Source organism: Schistocerca serialis, chromosome 9 (genome assembly GCF_023864345.2).
Source record: "Schistocerca serialis cubense isolate TAMUIC-IGC-003099 chromosome 9, iqSchSeri2.2, whole genome shotgun sequence".
In the NCBI taxonomy this organism is placed as follows: Eukaryota; Metazoa; Arthropoda; class Insecta; order Orthoptera; family Acrididae; genus Schistocerca; species Schistocerca serialis.
Window position 1 is genome coordinate 336,610,722 of NC_064646.1, and position 22,776 is coordinate 336,633,497.

Sequence of the window (22,776 nt, forward strand, 5' to 3'; positions counted from 1 at the left end):
TTAGAGCTGATAGTCCATGCTGCTGCAAATGTCGTCGAACTGTTCATACAGATGGCTGTTGTTTTGCAAACGTCCCCATCTGTTGACTCAGGGATTGAGACGTGGCTGCACGATCCATTACAGCCATGCGAACGCCTGTCATCTCGACTGCTAGTGATAAGAGGCCATTGGGATCCAGCATGGCGTTCCGTATTACCTTCCTGAACCCACCGATTCCATATTCTGCTAACAGCCATTGGATCTCGACCAACGCGAGCAGCAATGTCGCGATACGATAAACCGCAATCGCGGTAGGCTATAATCCGACCTTTATCAAAGTCGGAAACGTGATGGTACGCATTTCTCCTCCTTACACGAGGCATCACAACAACTTTTCACCAGGCAACGTCGGTCAACTGCTATTTGTGTATGAGAAATTGGCTGGAAACGTTCCTCATGTCAGCAAGTTGTAGGTGTCGCCACCAGGCCAACCTTGTGTGAATGCTCTGAAAAGCTAATCATTTGCATATCACAGCATCCTCTTACTGTCGGTTAAATTTCGCGTCTGTAGTGTAGATTAATGATCCCTTGATGTCTCAGAATGTGTCCTGTCAACATACCCTCCTTTTAGTCAAACGCCGGCCGGTGTGGCCGAGCGGTTCTAGGCGCTTCAGTCTGGAACCGCGCGAGCGCTACGGTCGCAGGTTCGAATCCTGCCTCCGGCATGGATGTGTGTGATGTCCATGTCCCTAGGTTAGTTATGTTAGTTAGGTTGAAGTAGTTCTAAGTTTTAGGGGACTGATGACCTCAGATGTTAAGTCCCATAGTGCTCAGAGCCATTTGAACCGTTTTTTAGTCAATTTGTGCCACAAATTTCTTGTCTCCCCAAACCCATTCAGTGCCTCATCACTAGTTACGTGATCTTCCTATCTAATCCTCAGTATTCTTCTGCAGCACCACATTTCTAAAGCTGCTGTTCTCCTCTTGTGTGAACGGTTTATCGTCCATGTTTCGCTTTCATGCACGACTATACTCCATACAAATCCTTTCAGAAAACAAATGTGTGACTGTTCAAATGTGTGTGAATTCTTAAGGAAAAAACTGCTGAGGTAATCAGCCCCTAGACTTACACACTATTTAAACTAACTTATGCTAAGAACAACACACACACACACACACACACACACACACACACACACACACACACACACACGCCCGCCCGCCCGAGGGAAGACTCGAACCTCTGGCGGGAGGGACCGCATAGTCTGTTACATGGCGCCTCAAACCGCGCGGCTACTCCGCGCGGCTTTCAGAAAACACTACTTAAATCTATACTGGACGTTAACATATTTCTCTTCAGCAATATTGCCATTGCCAGGCTACATTTTATATCCTCTCTACTGAGGCCATTATTTTGATGTCCAAATAGCAAAATTCATCAACCAATATTAGTGTCTCATTTTCCTCCCCACCAAGTGAAGAAGACCTTGGGATAGAAGAACAAGATAAAGTTTCAGATGATGACAAAGGAAATGCAACACTACCTAGTAGGATTGAAGCATCTATGAAGGAGAAGAAAAATGGAAAGGCAATGGGAATTGATGAAATTCCTGTGGAACTGTTAAAGTTGTTGGAGAAAGAAGGGAAAAGGGAGTCGATTGAATTGTGTGATCAAATATACATGACAGAAAAATGGTCAAAGGACTTTACAGAAAGTATCTTAATACCTCTAGAAAAGAAAAAGAACAGCAAAAAGTGTGAGGAACATACAACAGTGAGGCTGATATTGCGTGCATTCAAAGTCTTGCTGATGACGCTCAACAAAAGTTGAATTGCGTAATAGGAGATGAACAATTTGGTTTCAGGCGAGGAGTGGGAACTACAGATGCCATTGGGCTACTGAGAGTGAGAGTGATAGGGGAGAGGTACATGGAGAAGAAGAGGAAGGTGTATGTTGTGTTCATTGATCTTGAGAAGGCTTTTGACTGTGTCAGATGGGACAAACTGATCGAAATCCTAAGGAAACATGGAGTGACTGGAGGGATAGATGGTTAATTAGAAATTTATATTTGAACCAGAGAGCTAGAGTAAGAATAGGCGGTGCGATGAGTGAAAAAATTGAACTGGGAAGAGGTGTAAGACGAAGTTATTTATCACCAACACTGTTAAATATATATCTGCAGGAAATTATTAATGAAAGTTTTCATGGAAGGAGAGGAGTTTGTATAGGGGGCTCGAGAGTCGAGTGTATAAGATTTGCAGACGACATGGTTGTGATGGCAGAGAGTGCAAGAGAGATGGAACAAATGTTAGATGACCTAAACACAAAATTAGAATAATATGGGTTGGGTGGCTTGCGGAGTATCAATGTAGAAGAAGAAAACGAAAAGCATGGTAATTGGAGGAAAGGGGAGAAAATGCCGTATGGAAATAGGGGGAGAAGGAATAGAGCAAGTGAATAACTTCAATGACTTGGGAAGTGTAATAATGGATGCTATGTATTGCTCAAGAGAAATTAGGAAAAGGATTTCAGTGGCAAAAGAAGGATTCAAGAGGAAACAGAAATTACTTTGTGGACCACTAAACAAAGATATGAGGAAAAGATTTGCCAAATGTTACATCTGGAGCGTTGCACTGTATGGTGCGGAGACCTGGACATTGCGGAAGGAAGATGAAAGAAGATTGGAGGCACTAGAGGTGTGAATGTGGAGAAGAATGGAAAAAGTGAAATGGGAAGACCGAGTAAGGAATGAAGAAGTATTAAGAGGAGTTGAAGAAGAAACAAACATGCTGAAAGTTATCAGAAAGAGAAAACGGAACTGGATTGGACATTGAGGAGGGTCTGTTTATTGAAGGAAGGAATAGAACAAATGGTGGAGAGAAGGGGAAGAGGAAAAAGAAGATATCAAATGCTGGAAAATATAAAAGGAGACAAATATTCAGAAATGAAAAGACTGGCTATGGACAGACAAATGTGGAAGGGGCTTAACCCATGAAAAGACCTGCCGTAAGGCAGAATACCATACTACTACTACTACTACTACTACTACTACTACTATTTCCTAATCTAATACCCTCGTCATCCCCATAGTTAATTCGACTGCATTCCATTATCCTAGTTTTGCGTTTGTTGATGTTCGTCTTACACCCTCCTTTTAAGACACTGTCCATTCCGTTCAACTACTCTTCCAGGTGCTTTGTTGTCTGTGACAGAATTTGAGTATCATTGGCAAACCTCAAAGTTTTTATTTATTCCCCGTGAACTTTAATTCGAACTTCAAATTTTTCTTTGCGTCTTTTTACTGGTTGCTCAATGTACAGATTGAGTAACATAAGGATACGCTGCAACCATGTGTCACTCGCTTCTTAATCATTGCTTCCTTTTCATGCCCCCTCGACACTTACAACTGCTGTCTGGTTTCTCTGCAAGTTGTGAATAGCCTTTCGCTCCCTGTATTTTACCCCTGCTACCGTCAGAGAGTGTTCCAGTCAACATTGTCAAAAGTCCTCTCCGACAAAGAGAGGTTCCCAGTGGTGGGATTGATATTTTGGAGCAGTCTATATGGTGATGTAGTTCAAGGTCCAAGGAATTGCACTCTGTAACCATTCACCCGGTGAGCCCTTATTTGCGAGTAATCGACGAAAAAAAATTTGGAATTTCGCTCGGTGCCCAACAGCTCAAAAAATATTGTTAATTCACATAATGATTGCATAGCGTCATGGTTGAGGTACTGAAGTGAAGCATGTGGTTCTAATATCGTCAGGTTCATGAAAATTTTTTTCATTTTAAAATATCTATCAAAATGACTTTGATCACTATTTTTATTCAATTACTTGGTTTACATGCAATTTTATATTTGTGTTCCTTTGTCACGTCATTGTAAACAGTGTATTAACTTCTTCAGTTGCTCTTATGTTTTCTTCCTATCATTCTTTTTCCACTTGGAATCTTGGTGCATGTGATTTTAATTATTTTTATTTGTCTGTCATAATGTTAAAACATTTGAAAACATTTGAAAATGCCTATCTGTCGGTTAAAAAACAAAAGACGGAATAATATATTCATATTCACTGTTCAGTGGTGGTAAGAAAGTATTTGTCATTCCAAAATGTACATCTTTTTGGATGGCAATCGCCATACAGACATTTAAAACGTTAATTCTTATTGCACTAAGGACAAAATAACGTGGATGATGACTTAAACGAAATCAGGGATTATAAGTGAAACGAAATTCTAGAAATAATGAAAACAGTAACGCGGATGAAATGGAAGTTAATACAGCACAACAATCAAAATCTAATGAACAAAGATTCCAGATGGAAAAAGACTGATGGGAAGAGAAATGTGAGCAAATGATGTTTTCATATGATGACTAATATGATACAAAGGAATAGAAAAAATAATAGTTCAAATAATGTCGATAAATATTTGAAAATAAAAAATTTCTAAGCACTAGACAACCCACATCGTTTTGCATGTAAAGTCAGTACGTTAATCATTACGCTATGCAACCAGTCCTTATACTAACGTTATTTCTTAAGCTATAGAGCATTACGTCAAATTAGACGGTATATTTTCGTCGATGCTCGCAAATGAGTAACCTATGTTCTAAGATAAACATCTTCATCTTCTTCCTATTCCATTTCTGTAACATTGCCTTCCAAATTGATCTCCTTGTATAGATTCTCTTTATGCTCCTTCCACCCTTCAGCTTCCCCTCTTTGCTTAGTACTGGTTTTCTATCTGAGCTGTTGGTATTTTTACTGCTGCTTCTCGTTTCTCCAAAAGTGTCTTTAATTTTCATAGTATCTTCCTTTCTTTTAATGAAATATGCTTCTAAATCCTTACATTTGTCCTGTAGCCATTCTGTTTAGCCATTTTGCATTTCCTGTCAGTCTCGTTTTATTCCCTTTCGTCAGCTTCATTTGCAGCGTTTTTGTATTTTCTTCTTTTTTAAATTTAGTAACTCCTCTGCTGTCAAGACTTCCACTAGGCCTTGCCGTTTACCTATTTGATCCTTTACTGCCTTCACTATTTTATCTCTTAAACCTCTCTTTCGTCTTCTACTGTATTCCTTTCTTCTGTTCTAGTCAACCGTGCTTGTTTTTGAAATGTTAAGTGGAATCACTCCACGCCCACACTTGCATGATGACCATTCAAAAAGATCTAGTGTCACGTCTGTTTTGCTTAGTATTTGAAAATAATCCCGCTGAAACGCAAGAAAAACAGCGATTTTATTTTCGCCTGGCGTGTTAAGAATTTGCAAGTTTATGAGTGAAGAATTGTTAGTAAAACATAGATTTCTTTTGTTGCCATGTTAAAATTTGCTTGTTTTGCCAAAACAGAGCGAAGTTTAGACAATGTCACCTCAATAACATGTTGTGCAGACGTCGTTGCGAGAGAAATTTTAAACAGCAGTTCATTAAGTGAGGACCTGAGGACAAATAATGTCAGTATCTCATGAAAAAGCGTATCCTCAGCATAAAAAGAAACGTGTAATATTTTCCCTTATGCTCTTCCAAAATCCACGTCATTTCTCGTTTCACCAGCTATTGATTGCCCTTAAAAATACATTCCTTCATCGAAAAGTCTGTAGTTAATGGAATAACAAGGTAGATAACGAAGTTTTGCATAATAACCATATGACGGAATACTCACCTCTCTGCTGCTATTACTTGAAAAATCTCATTTAGCCATCTCAAACTGTTTATGAAATATGATGAATGTTGTGGATATTTCATTTTGACTTACCGGTGGCGCGTGCGATCGCAAATGTATGTGCGACATCTGACCTTTCTCTCCATATCGGTGAGAGAGATATCCGCCAAAGTCTAAAAAAAAACTTCAATATGTTAGCTAAATTTAACAAGCAGCAACGTACTATATAATATGCACCAGATGAAAACTCATAGTGACCTCTATTTTTCATTGCAAACTTTTTCGATCGCGCGATGTCTCACTTAAGTGCAAATATCAGAACAACTATGACCATTTGCGAAATGATGGGCACGTTATCATGAAGCAGGCATATAAAGCCATAAGTTACGCAAAAATGTTTTTTTTTTTACCAAATAGTTTCTGCAAAATCGTTTGAGCGAAACTGCAAGGCCTGCGCCTCGATTCTGTCACCGCAGCGCGTCACTGGCTAGCCGAAGCGGGCGGTGTTGGCCTCCTCTATCAAACAAACGTATGAACTCGGCCGTCGCCTTGGACGAAAATTAGTCGCTGCGCATACGCCACCGCGTCCTGCGCGTATTCTACTCTGTGTTGTGGTGTGTGCTTTCCACGCATGTCCGTCCTCTGCAATCCCACTTGCCTCTGCATTACTACTGCAACGCAAGTAAAGTGGTCATCAATCTGAAGATCGTTTTGAACATCACAGTGCTTTAGTAGGCATGACACTGCCTTGCCTTTCCCCGACTTTTGAGCTGACTAACCCAACCAATTATAAGGAGATCCACAATTCAACGTGGATTCCGAATTTTCCCATCAACAAACATTGCCAGAGGTGAAAGAAGTGGTGACAAATTAAAATCCAATGATTGAGAGGGGATCGAACCCGCGACCTTCGAATTTGTAACCAATTTTTTCCTCCCCCCCCCCCCCCTCCTCTCACTGTCTTGATTATAAAGGAACATACACAGAAAAGGCTTATTTTCCACCGCCACTTTGGGCCTTAAAAAAACTGCGTCACTTCTGGCATTGGTCCCTAACTACGCCTCTCTCAATAGTTCTAACCAACATAATAGAGGAGGAAGGGAAAGGGGAGAGAGAGTATCTGTATATTTAACAGAGATTTTTTTTTTCCAAACCTCTGGAGCGAAATCCGTGAAGCTGCCCGTGGCTGTGGAGAAATCCATGCACGTTATCTCGAAAATAAAGAGAAATACCGTTGGGGTCATACTATCAAAAAATCCAAAAATAGTGCATCATATCAGATCAACTGCTCACTACAGGGCATTCTAACTACGCAGTGGGTCGTAGAAAGCACTACAAAGGATGTTGGACTAGTATTGCCTGCATTTTGGATTACGGACAGTGGCGCAGTGTAGTTCGTGCAAGTCCAAAAATCGAGAATATACCTCTCACCAATTCCAAAACAATGTTATGTTCTGCCCATTCGTCTAATATAGGGTGCCTAAGGAAGCTGATTTCTCTGGTCGCTAGACAACAATTCAAGCAAATCGTATTCATGAAGTTTATTATAAAGTGAAATGATTACTATACTTAACTTTGTGGGATATAGACGTGTCGCAAGCAAGGGGCGACAAACAAACATAAGCAATCTCTTCAGTATATACAATCCGTAATACAAGTGAACGAATATGGGTTCCAAGTCACTGCTGTAGCATTCATAGGTCGGCTCGACTTCAAATCGGCCGCGGCCGTGCGGAGCGGCGCTTATACGAGGGTTGGAACTTTAATAGTGGCAACTATTTATTTACAGCTCGTACAAAATAGATACGTGTTTCAAAGTTTTACTGACCTACTAAGTAGTCACCAGCATTGTGTATAACCCGTTGCCAGCGATATGGAATTCGTAGGAGACTCTTAGCAGTGCCAGTTGTGTTGACAGTTCGAGCGGCGCGGTCTATTGCCCGACGAATTTGTAGCAGTTCTGAAGCGACTGCCGTGAAGTGTTTCCTTCAGTTTAGAAATCCAGTTGAACTTACGAGGGGTTAAGTCAACGGAGTGCAATAGGTGGTATAGCACTTAGCAGTCCCCATCAGTCAAACAAATCAGTAACAGCTTGCACTGTACGTGCTTGAGCATTGTCCTGCAAAATGATTGTCAGGTCCTGCAGAAAGTGTCATCACTTCTGTCTCCATCATGATCATTTTTGGAACACAAGCTATGACCAGCCTAGAGACAGAAGTGATAACATTTTGTGCAGGACCTGACCATCATTTTGAAGGACAATGCTCAAGCACGTACAGTGCAAGCCGTTACTGATTTGGTTGACTGATGGGGCTGTTAAGTGCAGTACCACTTAGTGCACTCCCCCGACTTAAGCCCTCCTGAGTTCAACTCGATTTCGGAACTGGAGCAAATACTTCACGGCATTCTCTTCAGAACTGCTACAAATTCGTCGGGCAATAGACTGCGCCTCTCGAACTGTCAATACAACTGGCACTGCTGACAAGGGAACCTCCCCATCGCACCCCCCTCAGATTTAGTTATAAGTTGGCACAGTGGATAGGCCTTGAAAAACCGATCAAACGAGAAAACGGGAAGAAGTTGTGTGGAACTATGAAAAAATGAGCAAAATATACAAACTGAGTAGTCCATGTGCAAGATAGGCAACATCAAGGATAATGTGAGCTCAGGAGCTCCGTGGTCTTCCCTCGAGTGAAAATTTTAGTTTCCTTATTTTCGCAAGGCTGTGATCTGTCCGTTCGTTCATTGACGTCTCTGTTCACTGTAATAAGTTTAGTGTCTGTGTTTTGCGACCGCATCGAAAAACCGTGCGATTTGTAGACTTAAGGACCGAAAACATTTGATCGCAACCGATTCCTCCACAGGAAAACATGTCTGATATATTCTATACGACACTGGTGACGGATTGCGTCACATAACAGGAATATGTTGTCGACCCACCTAACTAGTACACTTGGCGAATGGGTAAAAAGATTCTTCTACCTTGCCCGATTTAGGTTTTCTTGTGGATGTGATAATCGCTCCCAAAAAAGTGATGAAAACATAAGAGTTTGTCACATAAACTGAAAATAAAAAAATAAAATTTTCACTCGAGGGCAGACTTGAACCAAGGACCTCTCGTTCCGCAGCTGCTCACGCTAACCACTGGACCACGGCGTTCCTGAGCTAACAGTAACCAGGATGTTGCGCTTGGACTACTCAGTTTGTATATTTCGCTTATTTTTTTCGTAGTTCCACACAACTTCCTGTTTTGTCGATTGATCTGTGTTCAGTTTTTCAAGGCCTATCCACTGTGCCAACTTATAACTAAATCTGAGGGGGGTGCGATGGGGAGGTTCCCTTGTAAGAGTATCTTGCGACTTCCACATCGCTGGCAACTGGTTGTACACAATGCTAGTGATTATTTGATGGTAAATATGAAACACGTACCTATTTTGTATGAGCTGTAAATACATATTTGCCACTATTTAAGTTCTAATCCTCGTATTTACCTTGGCCTACATGCCGCTCCTGTCTCGGTGTCGTCCTAGGGAGGGGTCAGTCAGCGTCTCACAGCCGCCTCTGCTCTTCCGCTCTTGATCGTCTTGCTAGCGCTTGACGTTACGCCGGAACATTCCCCCTCCCCCTCCCCGCCCCCAAAGCGACGGACCGTCGTAGTAGTATAGTGAGCGCCACCACGGCGTGGGAGGCAGGAGGGTGGACACTGCGCTGTACCGGAAGCCGTGGCCGCAGGGGACGTCAGGCTTCCGGTCGTACCCCGCCATCCGGCCTTCCTTCTGGCGGAAACGTTCCCCGGAAAACGACCAGAAGAGTACGCGTCCCCTCCTGAGGCCAATAGCAAAATGTCGAAGACGTGGGCGGGTCCAGCTCCATCGGTAGGATGAGAGGAGGCGGAGGCTCCGTCTCCATGGAGTCGTCCCGCGGTGTCGTGATGACGCCCCCTGTGGCAGATGCTGTGGCCGCGGTGTCCTCGGGATCCGTGATTCTGGGGGGAGAGAGACGAAAGGATCACCGTGCACATAACAGTGGTGAATTTGATTGTAATGTCTGCGCGCAATCCGTCGGAGCCTGAAATGAGATTCATACATGCGCCAAGTTGACGAACGATCCCATCCTCGTCGCAAGTGTTATGTTCTGCCCACTCGTCTAATGTAAGGTGCCTAGGAAAGCTGCTTTCTCGGATCGCTAGACAACAATTCAAGCAAATCGTATAATAGAGTTTACTACAAAAGGAAAAGCTTTAGTGGAAAGAGGAATGAGTATTACAAAAGGAAAAGCTTTAGAGGAAAGGGGAATGAGTATTACAAAAGGAAAGCTTTAGAGGAAAGGGGAATGAGTATCACAAAAGGAAAAGCTCTAGAGGAAAGGGGAATGAGAATTAGCTGGGTGAAGACTGTGTGTGTGTGTGTGTGTGTGTGTGTGTGTGTGTGTGTGTGTGTGTGTGTGTGTGTACAAAGGATGCCAATATTAACCTGCAAGGGAAAAAACTGACGCTGGTTAAGAAATTTAAATACCTAGGCTCTTACATGCAAAGTCATGGAGGACTGGAGGCGGAAGTACAGCACAGGATAAATAGTGGATGGATGAGCTGGAGGAAACAGCGGAGTACTGTGTGATAAGAAGGTTAACTGTAGAATGAAAGGTAAGCTTTACAAGTCTGTGGTGAGGCCTACGATGCAGTATAGTTCAGAAACTTGGCCAATTACAAAAGCCCACCAGTAAAAGATGGATGTGGCAGAAATGAGAATGTTAAGGTAGATGAATGGGGTGATACGAAAGGATAGACTAAGGAATGAGTACATCAGAGAAACAGTGGAAGTGGGGCCCACAGGGAAGAAGATCCAAGAAAGTAGGCTAAGAAACGTCCTGGCAGATTAAAACTGTGTGCCGGACCGCGACTCGAATTCTGGACCTTTGCCTTTCGCGGGCAAGTGCTCTACCAACTGAGCTATCCAAGCACGACTCATGCCCCGGCATGAGCCGGCATTAACACTAAAACTAGACAGATACGAGGATTGGAAGTTAAATAGTGGCAACTATTTATTCACAACCGATACAAAAGAGTTACATGTTTGCACCTGTTACTGTCCTTCAAAGTAGTCACCAGCGTTGTGTAGAACCCGTTGCCAGCGATGTGGAAGGCGTAGTATACCGTTAGCAGAGCCCGTTCTGTTGCTGGTGTGAATGGAGCGGTCTACTGCCTGTCGGATCTCTGGAACAGTACTGAAGCGAATGACACGATGTGGTTCCTTCGTCTTCGGAATCAAATCAGAGTCACAAGGACTTAGGTCCGGGGAGTATGGTGGATGGTACGGTATTTCCCTGCCCCATCGACCGAACAGAGCAGCCACAGCTTTCGCCGTATGCGCCCGCGCATTGTCGTGCAAAATGATTGGCGGGTTGCGCAGAAAGTGTCGCCGCTTCTTTCGCAAAGCTGGTCGCAAGTGATGCTCCAAAAACGAACAGTAATCTGTGCATTGACGGTCTGCTGTGGAGTAACGTAATGCTTTCGGATAACACCATCACAATCGTACACGAGAATCACCATAATTTTAGACCGCCCCTTTCGCACCGTTAATAGAACAGGCTCTGCCAACGGTATACTACGCCTTCCACATCGCTAGCAACGGGTTCTACGTATCGCTGGTGACTACTTTGAAGGACAGTAACAGCTGCAAACACGCATTTCTTTTGTATCGGTTGTGAATAAATAGTTGCCACTATTTAAGTTCTAAACCTCGTGAAATACTTCCCCAATTGCCCCGATACCGAAATTTTCGTACCCAAACATTTCCCCAAGGTTTCCTTTTCTCTGAAAGTTTCCCCAAAAAATGTTTCCTCAAAATTGAGAAAAAATCTGGAATCGCTGGTTGTGAGAGGCGGTGCTCCGTTAGGTAGCGGTTAAAGCAGTTATTGCGGCATGTGTGCAAGGCTGGAAATATACTCAAAATCTAAGGCTAAGGATTAAAGACCAAAAATGGCAACCTCGATGTTGGCAAAAATACCAGGCTGATTGTTACCAGAGTCGAAGATTTTTCAAAACTTGTCTCGTGACAACACTTTTACGATTTGTCCAACTTATCTGTGGCGTGTGCGTGTGTGTGCGTGTGCGTGTGTGTGCGTGTGTGCGTGTGTGTGTGTGTGTGTGTGTGTGTGTGTGTGTGTGTGTGTGTGTGTGTGAGAGAGAGAGAGAGAGAGAGAGAGAGAGAGAGAGAGAGAGAGAGAGAGAGAGAGAGAGAGAGCGCCTTGGTGTGTTGGTTAAAAGGAGACCATCTTAGTTCATGCACACAGTCTGTGTGTGTGCTAGAGCCGGCCGTTATAGCCGAGCGGTTCTAGGCGCTTCAGTCAGAAACCGCGCTGCTGCTACGGCCGCAGGTTCGAGTCCTGCCTCGGCATGGATGTGTGTGATGTCCTTAGGTTAGTTAGGTTTAAGTAGTTCTAAGTCTAGGGGACTGAGGACCTCAGATGTTAAGTCCCATAGTGCTTAGAGCCATTTGAACCATTTGCGTGCTAGACGCAATGGTCTGAGGGCGATTTCGCATTACAGCAGGAGCACTCCCGCGATCATCTACGCGCCCTGAGTGCAAACTTGTACGTCGGTCTGGTGATTCGACCTGTTTTGTTGCCATGCAGGGAGTGTTCACCAACAGGATAACGCTCGCCCACATACTGCTGTTGCAACCTAACATGCTCTACAGTGTCGGCACATTGCCTAGGCCCGCTTGGTCACCAGTTTCGTATCGAACACACATGGGGCAGCATCGGACTAAGACTCCAGCATCCTCCACAACCAGCATTAACCTTCCCTGTAATAACCAACCAAGGCATGGAATTCCATCCGACAAACTGACATCTGTGCGACACAATGCATGCATGTTTGCATTCAACATTCAGGCGGTTTCACCTGTTATTGACGTAGCAACATTTCACTTTTGCATGCATTAACCTGTGATCTTGCAATGTTAGTCGCTTTAATATGTTACCTAGACAAATTTATTTCAGAAATTTAATTTTTTCCGTCATTGTACAGTGTTTTATGAATAAATTTGTATATACATGTTTGGAAGTAAAGCTTTTGATTTGACGCCACTAAGGCTGCTTGCGTGTCGTTTGTCAGCTGCCAAGTGGTTTCTTAGAGTCCTTCTAGACCCAAAATCGGAAAACATCTCTTCTTATGTACAAACTGCCGTACGGGCATAAGTTACTGTCTATTTCTGTGTATTTTGTCGTGTCCTCGTCGCTGTTAGTTCTGTAGCTTCTCTTCACCATTTGTTTATATGTACTTACTGTAGACAGTTCATTCATACTCTTACGTCTTGTGGGCGCAGTCGAGGACAGCTTCCTGGGGCCGCAGGAGCCGCTGTTGCTGGGGCATATCAAAGAGGAGCCGCCCGACGTGCCGTCGACGTCTGCGTCGCCGCCGCCGCCGCCGCCATCTCGCTTCATCCGCCCTACTCTCAGGGAGCATCAGCAGCAACCATGGCCACGCCGCCAAGGTGAGTACTTCTTCTAGCGTTGAGCAGTCCTAGAACCGAGAATTCGATGTAGATTCCAAGATGCTCTCGAGAAATGCCACCATCTCTTCAGCCCACATCCGAGAACATGCCTCTCTGGTTCCTCCTCCTCCCCCCCCCCCCCCCGTCCCCCCTCCGCCGTGTCACATGTCGAGTACGACTCGCGTCTGCATCACTTGAAGCCAGAACGAAAAAACTTGTTTATAATACAGGGTGTATACGACCCGGGACAACCGGGAAATCCGGGAAAAACCCGGGAATTTTTTCATCCGGGAGAAAACGGGGAAAAACCCGGGAATTTTTCGTAATTCCGGGTATTTTTCATTGTTTTAACTTTCAGTTAAATTTTTGTAATTTTGACTGCAGAGTTGATTCTCTAGCAAAGAATGTTATTTTATGTGCTGCTGGAGAATGATACTGCAGCAATAAAATATAAATGAGAGGGAAAGAAAATAAAACTTTAGTTGCAAAGGAAATGTGCAATTTACGAGAACAAAACACCGTGCACGCACAGTCTGCAGATAGTAAAAATATGTCAAAGGCCGTAGGGCGCAGACTGTAATTCTTCGTAACAATAAACTGCTTGCTATGAGCATGACGTCGCCACTGTTCACATTATGTTCGTTTGACCAATTGCCAGCGGTCTGTTGCGCACGCGCATTTGACTCGCGTATAAGCAGTACCTTCTCCCGCTACTTGAAGTTTGGCTAATGGCTATTAGCTGTATCGGTAGTAGCAGCAAGCAGCCAGATGCAAACGACAAAAAAATTTCTCGCGCGCCCTAGCTGCCAGATTCACGCTTGCACAGAGTTGTGGGGAGGGGGTTAACCTCTACGTGACCCGTGTTTACGTTAAGTGACTTCACTGCTTGCATTCGTGTACAGCTCCCACGTCAAATGAAAACAAAACGGATTTCTGTGGCTGGGAGCTATCAAGTGAATTAAAATACATTCACATTATTACGGAGGGGAAAAATAAATTTTAAATTTCAGTTTTCTGATTTTATTTTACTTTCAAGTTAGTAGCAGTCAAGCATTAATCGCCCTGCAGAACAGTGAAGTTATTTTTGCAAGTTTACTAAAGAAATTTGGCTTTGTTAATCTTTTCGCCGAGGCAATCATTTTATTTGAAACTAAGTGTTTCATTCTACAGTATTGGCTAGATCCAACTGTTCGCTGAATTTCAAGTGCACGTTATCTTCTGCCATATATGGCATTATGCCGTAATAAAGAACCAAAAATGAGATCGTAGAGTACTGGTACTCCAAGAAAATTTACATCCCAAAAACCACACTGAAAAGCTTAATATCAGATGGGACCTACTTCATTATGAATCTGAAAAAAGCCAATTTGCACTTCAACCCGAGTTGTGCATTTTAGTATGGTTTTCGAAATTCCGATGCTCTTTGGAGTATCCTCTGATGCCCTGTTTCTTTTATGGTGTAATGTAAACTCTCTTAGTGCTTTATAGACACGAACATACGGGCTTCCTACACCACTGCAGTTGCACACGCACAATGACGCCTGTTTTCTGGCGCTCTCTGGCAAATGGTAAATCGAACCTATTTCTAACAGTCTCCGGATAGTGGTTAGAAAAGCGTTACTTTGAAAGTAAATTTCTTTTTACGCAAGATGAATTATGTTACGTGTGAGAAAGTGGAATGGATATCTAAATCACAGAGCGTTCGAAACTGAACAGTTTGAGGACCAGCCCCTTATAAGAATTTCGAGCCGAGACATTTGTGTCATAATTTTAAATTTACTGGCACATTTGTGTGATGTGTCTTGAAGTATAACACACGCAAAAAAAGATCAATATTACATGTGAAAGGTTAGCTTCTGTTGTATCGTGTTAATCTTAAAGACTAATATTATATGTGAAAGCTTAGCTTTTCTTGTAGATGTGCGGTACTGTGAACATTAATGTAAACCGTTAACTTTTCCTCTTGCGTGTTCGCGCTATGTAACCAGTGATCTTGCTATTGGCTGACTATAACACGTGTCCTATGCTCTGAATAGCTGCTGTCATCGGCTGACGAGATCTCGTGGCTTGAGATATGACTTGCTTACAAAAGGACATCGCAACCTCGGTTTCAACACTCCGGAAACTGACGCGCAGTGTTTGGTGCAATTCGAATTTATACTTTCGTAATACGAAAATATGCAGCGTATATGTTGCTGCAAATCAAAGGTCTTTCCAAAACTTCTTTTTTTTTTTTTATTAAAAGTCTCTCCAAAACTTCTTTGCCCCGTCTTTTCTTTCTTTTTCCGGGAAGTTCTACGCGATTGTATGAAACGTTAACCATTCAAAGGATTGATACGTTTTACAGTTCCGAGGGAAAATCTACCGAAAACCTACTGTCACTTAGCACAGAAAAAGTGTATTTTCGCCCTGGAAAAAGCATATTTTTTAAACGGGAATTTTTTTCCTTGTCCCAGTAAACACCCTATAATAGTGTGCTTGCAGAGTTGTTGTTCGCATTTTGTGTACAATATTTCGTTGCTCGACCCAGGCGCGTTCTTTAGGTGCTGCGAGTTCTGCTGTTCTGTACTCGCTGCCAGGTCTCGCAGTGTGTTAGGAGTCAAGGCAGCGAGTACACGCAGAGCAAAACTCGCATTACCTAAAGGCGGCGGCTGGGTCGGCCATCATAATGTTGAACACGAAATGAAAACAGCAGCTCGGCAGAACAGCCGGAAGCACACTATTAATAAAGAGCACCGAGAAAATGCGAGAGGTCAGTTGTTGGTTTTCCTCGTAAAGGTTCTCGGATGTGCATTCGTTTCCGTTCGTTTCTAGTTGCCTCTGACATGGAATTATTCACAGTAAATCAGTTAATAACGCAACGTGGATTAGTACATTTAAATAACAATATTCGATCATGCATGCTTACATTTTCTCAAGCATAATAACACATAATTTCGCTCGGGATACACCCATTAATTTTCACAAATGATAATGGAAACAGGAGAGGATTAAATATTGTGAAAATAAGCTGTTATGTAGTTACTGAAATTGTCTTATTTTCAGTTTAATTCTAGACTTCAGGTCTCAGAAGTTTTTAAGTCTCCTTTGCAACAAAATGATCTCACACTAATTTTCACCACAAGTAAATTAGTACAAAATTGTAGATTTTCGTGCAGTGTGTTACTTGATTTCGGAGAATTATAATTTTGAAGAGCACTGAAAACAGCCATTATCAAGGGGCGATGTGAGACTATCGTGAGAGAGACAATATTTTTTTACCAGTTTTCTCATAATATCCAATACAGAGATGTGTGCAAAATCGATTTTCTATTGGTGAATCCTACTGCATTAAAAATTAATAGGCTTAGGCGTGGAACGTATTATATGCTTAAAGATATTGGTTTGATGCAACTCTCCAGGCTAGTCTGCCTTGAGCAAGCCTCTTCATCCGCGAATAACTACTGCAACCAACATTCATTTCAACTTCCTTACTGTGTTCATCTCTTGGTCTCCCTATACTGTCCCTATACCCCACTACGCTCCAATACCAGTTTGACAATTCGGAGACTCCTCAGAATGAACCAAGCCCTTCTTTTAGTCAAGTGGTGCCATAAATTTCTTTTCTCCCCAGTTTTAGTCCTCTTCATTAGCTGTGCGACTTACCCATCTAATTTTCAGCGTAATTCTGTAACACCACATTTTAAAACCTCATGTTCTCTTCTTGTCTGAATTGCTTATCATCCACGTTTCACTTTAGTACAAGGCTACCTCCAGACAAATGCTTTTAGAGAAGACTTCCAAACGCTTAAATTTATGTTTCAGTGTCAACAAATTCATATTTGCGGAAATGCTTTCATGCTGTAGCTAGCCTGCTTTATAAAAATGGTTCAAATGGCTCTGAGCACTATGGGACTTAACTTCTGAGGTCATCAGTCCCCTAGAACTTAGAACTACTTAAACCTAACTAACCTAACTAACCTAAGAACACACACATCCATGCCCGAGGCAGGATTCGAACCTGCGACCGTAGCGGTCGCGCGGTTCCAGATTGTAGCGCCTAGGACCGCTCGGCCACTCCGGCCGGCCCTGCTTTATATATCCTCTCTACTTCAACCATCATCAGTTACTTCGCTGCCCGAGCAGCAAAATTCATCTACTACATTTTTTGGTTTCCTAATCTAATTTTCATTCTCGCCTGACTTAGTTCGACTATAATTTGTTACCTTTCTTTTGGTCTTGTTACGCTCATCTTACCCTGGGTGACACTAGTCGTTGGATACCTGCAAATATCGTATGAAACCTCCTTTTGCTCAGCATAGTGCAGCAACACGACATGGCATGGACTCACGTCATTGGAAATCCCTAGCAGAAATATCGAGCCATGCTGCCTGTTTAGCGGTCCAGAATTCACTTTGCGGTGCAGAATTTTGTGCATGAACTGACCTCTCATAACGTCCCATGAATGTTCGATGGGATAAGTGTCGGGCGATTCGGGTGATTAAATCATTCGCTCTAATTGTCCAGAACCAAATGGTCTTCAAGTAGCCGAACATAACCACTTTCAGTCAATGATCGGTCCATTACATATAAACACAGCCCATAGCATTATAGTGCCACAGTGGCTTGTTGACAACTTGTGTTCATGGCCTCTTGGGGTCTACACCATGCTCGGACCGTACATCAGCTCTTATCAACTGAAATCGGGACTCATCTGACCAGTCTTTTAGGGTCCAGACGATGCGGTGACGAGCCCAGGAGAGGCGCTGCAGGCCGTGTCGTGCTGTTAGTAAAGGCACCCGCGCCGCTCGTTCCTGCCATAGCCCATTAACGCCAAATTTTCCCGCATTGATCCAATGGATAAGTTCGTCGTACGTCCCACATTGATTTCTGCTGTTATTTTACGCAGTGAAACGTGTCTGTTAGCACTGACAAGCCACACAAATGTCGTGCTCTCGATTGTTAAGTGAACGCTGTCGGCCGTTGCGTTATTCTTGGCGAGAGGCAACGCCGGAAATTGAGTATTAGTGTTACACTTTGACAGTGTGAATCTCGGAATATTGAATTACCCGACGATTTTTGAAATGGACTGTCACGTGTCTAGTTCCAACTGCCATTCCCCGTTGAAAGCATGTTAATTTTCGTCGTGCAGCCATAATCACGACGGAAACGTTCTGACATGAATCACCTGAGTCGAAATAACGGCTCCGCCAACGCACTGCCGTTTTATACCTTGTGTACGCGATACTAGCGGCACCTATATATGTATACAGGGTTTTACAAAAAGGTACGGCCAAACTTTCAGGAAACATTCCTCACACACAAATAAAGAAAATATGTTATGTGGACATGTGTCCGGAAACGCTTACTTTCCATGTTAGAGCTCATTTTATTACTTCTCTTCAAATCACATTAATCATGGAATGGAGACACACAGCAACAGAACGTACCAACGTGACTTCAAAGACTTAGTTACAGGAAATGTTCAAAATGTCTTCCGTTAGCGAGGATACATGCATCCACCCTCCGTCGCATGGAATCCCTGATGCGCTGATGCAGCCCTGGAGAATGGCGTATTGTATCACAGCCGTCCACAATACGAGCACGAAGAGTCTCTACGTTTGGTACCAGAGATGCGTAGACAAGAGCTTTCAAATGCCCCCATAAATGAAAGTCAAGAGGGTTGAGGTAAGGAGAGCGTGGAGGCCATGGACTTGGTCCGCCTCTACCAATCCATCGGTCACCGAATCTGTTGTTGAGAAGCGTACGACCACTTGGATTGAAATGTGCAGGAGATCCGTCGTGCATGAACCACATGTTGTGTCGTTCTTGTAAAGGCACGTGTTCTAGCAGCACAGGTATCCCGTATGAAATCATGGCGGTGAATCGAGGAAGTACAGTACATACTAACGAAACTAAAATGAGCTCTAACATGGAAATTAAGCGTTTCCGGATACATGTCCATATAACATCTTTTCTTTATTTGTGTGTGAGGAATGTTTCCTGAAGGTTTGGCCGTACCTTTTTGTAACACCCTGTATATTGCTATCCCATGACTCCTGTTACCTCAGTGTGTAACCTATTTTTGTATTATAATAATTCCAATCTCAAAGAAAGCAGGTTGTTGACAGATGTGAAAATTACCGAACTATCAGTCTAATAAGTCACAGCTGCAAAATACTAACGCGAATTCTTTACAGACGAATGGAAAAACTGGTAGAAGCCGACCTCGGGGAAGATCAGTTTGGATTCCGTAGAAATGTTGGAACACGTGAGGCAATACTGACCCTACGACTTATCTCAGAAGGAAGATTAGGGAGAGGCAAACCTACGTTTCTAGCATTTGTAGACTTAGAGAAAGCTTTTGACAATGTTGACTGGAATACTCTCTTTCAAATGCTGAAGGTGGCAGGGGAAAAATACAGCGAGCGAACGGCTATTTACAATTTGTACAGAAACCAGATGGCAGTTATAAGAGTCGAGGGACATGAAAGGGAAGCAGTGGTTGGGAAGGGAGTGAGACAGGGTTGTAGCCCCTCCCCGATGTTATTCAATCTGTATATTGAGCAAGCAGTGAACGAAACAAAGGAAAATTCGGAGTAGGTATTAAAGTCCATGGAGAAGAAATAAAAACATTGAGGTTATCCGATGACATTGTAATTCTGTCAGAGACAGCAAAGGACTTGGAAGAGCAGTTGAACGGAATGGACAGTGTCTTGAAAGGAAGATATAAGGTGAACATCAACATAATCATAACGAGGATAATGGAATGTAGTCGAATTAAACAGGTGATGATGAGGGAATTAGATTAGGAAATGAGACACTTAAAGTAGTAAAGGAGTTTTGCTATTTGGGGAGCAAAATAACTGATGATGGTAGAAGTAGAGAGGATAAAATGTAGACTGGCAATGGCAAGGAAAGCGTTTCTGAAGAAGAGAAATTTGTTAACATAGAGTATAGATTTAAGTGTCAGGAAGTCGTTTCTAAAAGTATTTGTGTGGAGTGTAGCCATGTATGGAAGTGAAACATGGACGATAAATAGTTTGGACAAGAAGAGAATAGAAGCTTTTGAAATGTGGTGCTACAGAAGAATGCTGAAGATAGGTGGGTAGATCACATAACTAATGAGGTATTGAATAGAATTGGGGAGAAGAGGAGTTTGTGGCACAACTTGACAAGAAGAAGGGATCGATTGGTAGGGCATGTTCTGAGGCATCAAGGGATCACCAATTTAGTATTGGAGGGCAGTGTGGAGAGTAAAAATCGTAGAGGGAGACCAAGACATGAATACATTAAACAGATTCAGAAGGATGTAGGTTGCAGTACGTACTGGGAGATGATGCAGCTTGCACAGGATAGAGTAGCATGGAGAGCTGCATCAAACCAGTCTCAGGACTGAAGACTACAACAACATAAGTGCGTAGCGGGTTTTTCATTCAGGAGTCGCATTTGAATATCGTTTGTGAGAATATAATTTTATGCCTCATGTAAGAACGAGAGGCTTCTCGTGGCGTGAATCGAAATTCTGCTAGGATTCTGGCTCATGGAAATTACAGTTTGTTTTCCCGCCAGTTTGTTGCTAGCGTTGGTCGGAATCCGAAAACCGCGATGCGAATCTGTAATCGATGGGTTCAGGAGGTTCGTACTCAAAGCCGTCTAGGATCTCAACGGCCCCAATTCGCAGCTCGTGGTCTAGTGGCTATGAATCACGAGACCCTAGGTTCGATTCCCGACCGGATTGGGAATTTTCTGTGCCCGGGGACTGGGTGTTTGTGTTGTCCTCATCATTTCATCATCATTCGTGAAAGTGGCGAGATTGGACTGTGTAAACATTAGGAATTTGTTCGGGTGCTGATAACTGCGCATTGGCGCGCCCTTCAAGCCAAACATCATTATCACTCGATGCGTCAGCAGAGACAACGACACTTGTGCTCCCAACGACAACACTGGAGACAGAAGGGCCACCAATAGTCTTTCCAGACGAGTTCCGCTTCTGCGTGCACCACGATGCACGTCCCCGTTTGTAAAGACTCAGCGGAGAACGAACCTTGTCACCTTGCAGTCGTCATCGTCGTACGAACCGAGCACCAGCGTTATTATATGGGCTGCCATCGGGTACACAAGACGATCATCCATAGTTGGCGTAGCCGGTAATTGGGACAGCAGGTCTTACAGGGAGCGTTCAATAAGTGAAGTAACACATTTTTTTCTGAAAGCAGGTTTATTTCATTCGGGATTCAAATACACATATTATTCCCACTCTTTTCGCTGCAAAACTCCATTTGTCAGCACAGTCTCCGTTGAGTGCGATGGCCTTACACATCCTTACCGGGAGAGCCTCTATGCCCGCTTGGCACCCGTGTACCGAACGACGCCAGGGCCAACGTCTTGTTTCGTCAGTATCTCCCCAAAATTCACGTACTGCTTTACGTGGAGTGCATCCTTCGTTGGGCTATACAGATGGAAGTCGGAAGGTGCGAGATCAGAGTTGTAGTGTGAATAAGGAAGTATAGTACAGTGAAGTTTCGTGAACTCGTCTCGAGTACGCAAACGTGTGAGACCTTGCATTGCCATGGAGAATGAGAAGTTCGTTTGCGGTGCTGTGGCGACGAACACGCTGAAGTCGTTTCTTCAGTTTCGAGAAGGTTGCACAATACACTTAAAAGTTTATCGTTGCACTGTGAGGGAGGACATCAAACGGAGTAACCCCTTCAGAGCCCCAGAAGAGCCGTGTGCGGCCTTGAACTTTGGAAGAGAAGTGGTGTGGCGCCGCTTCACGGATTGTGGTTTTGTTTCCGGGTCGAAGTGATGAACACATGTTTCATCGCCTGTGACGATGTTCGACAAAAACTTGTCACGATCAACCTGTCAAACAATTATCCTCAGATGGTCATTGAACCGTGATTTATTTTCAAAGAATATTGTTAAGAATTTATTTTATTTACTAGCGATTCATCAAGAAAATTAACATATTTAATCACACTATGTAAGCCTGGAAGTAGTTGCCAGGGAGTAACTGATGCTATCATAACCTAATTCCTTTTTAACAAATAGGAATTTTATTCACTTTAAGCATTTTTTAACAGAAACAGATTTAAAATTATAATCAGAAAGCACCCTCTAAATATCAAAGTTACAATTTATTCAGAGGCAGAAAGAAACAAGTTTTGACTGTATGAGCTTTCGGGCAGAGAACCTTGCCACTCTCTTTTGGCACGGCTGTAGTTACGACCACTCACAACAGCCTTTGAAAAACTACACTGGTGCAAATCTGCAACACACCAGAAAACTTTAAACTAAGAGTTTTAACAATTTACACAAGCACACAAACTATGCACCCCGGTAGGAGGGATGTAAATGGTACAAAACACAATTAAAAGATTAACCTTGCAACCGAAGGTGCAACTTGATTTTAACTTGTAAGAAGAGTCTTATGGTGAAAGGATGGCAACTTCACATACTAAAATGATCATTTAAATAAAAGCCCATGAAATGCAATCTTATATAAAATTCTACAAGGTTGGCCAAACAATAGTTAAGATGCTCTACAGTACACAGATACCGCATCTCAAGATCATAGGCAATAATATCAAAGTTTCCAAAGATCAAAACATATTTCAGGTATTAGGCCGTTACACTCCAAGTAATAAATTCGTTAACACA

General features: G+C 43.0%; 1 protein-coding gene across 8 annotated transcripts in view; it reads left to right on the forward strand.

The window, feature by feature from the left end:
- LOC126419898 (protein bric-a-brac 1-like) overlaps positions 1-22,776 on the forward strand; it is a 459,260-nt gene that overhangs the window by 286,765 nt on the left and 149,719 nt on the right. For all 8 annotated transcript variants that reach the window (XM_050087166.1, XM_050087172.1, XM_050087164.1 and 5 more), the window contains one exon: positions 12,967-13,134. In XM_050087166.1, coding sequence (XP_049943123.1) covers positions 12,967-13,134 — 168 coding nt within the window. The remainder of the gene's footprint in view (positions 1-12,966; positions 13,135-22,776) is intronic.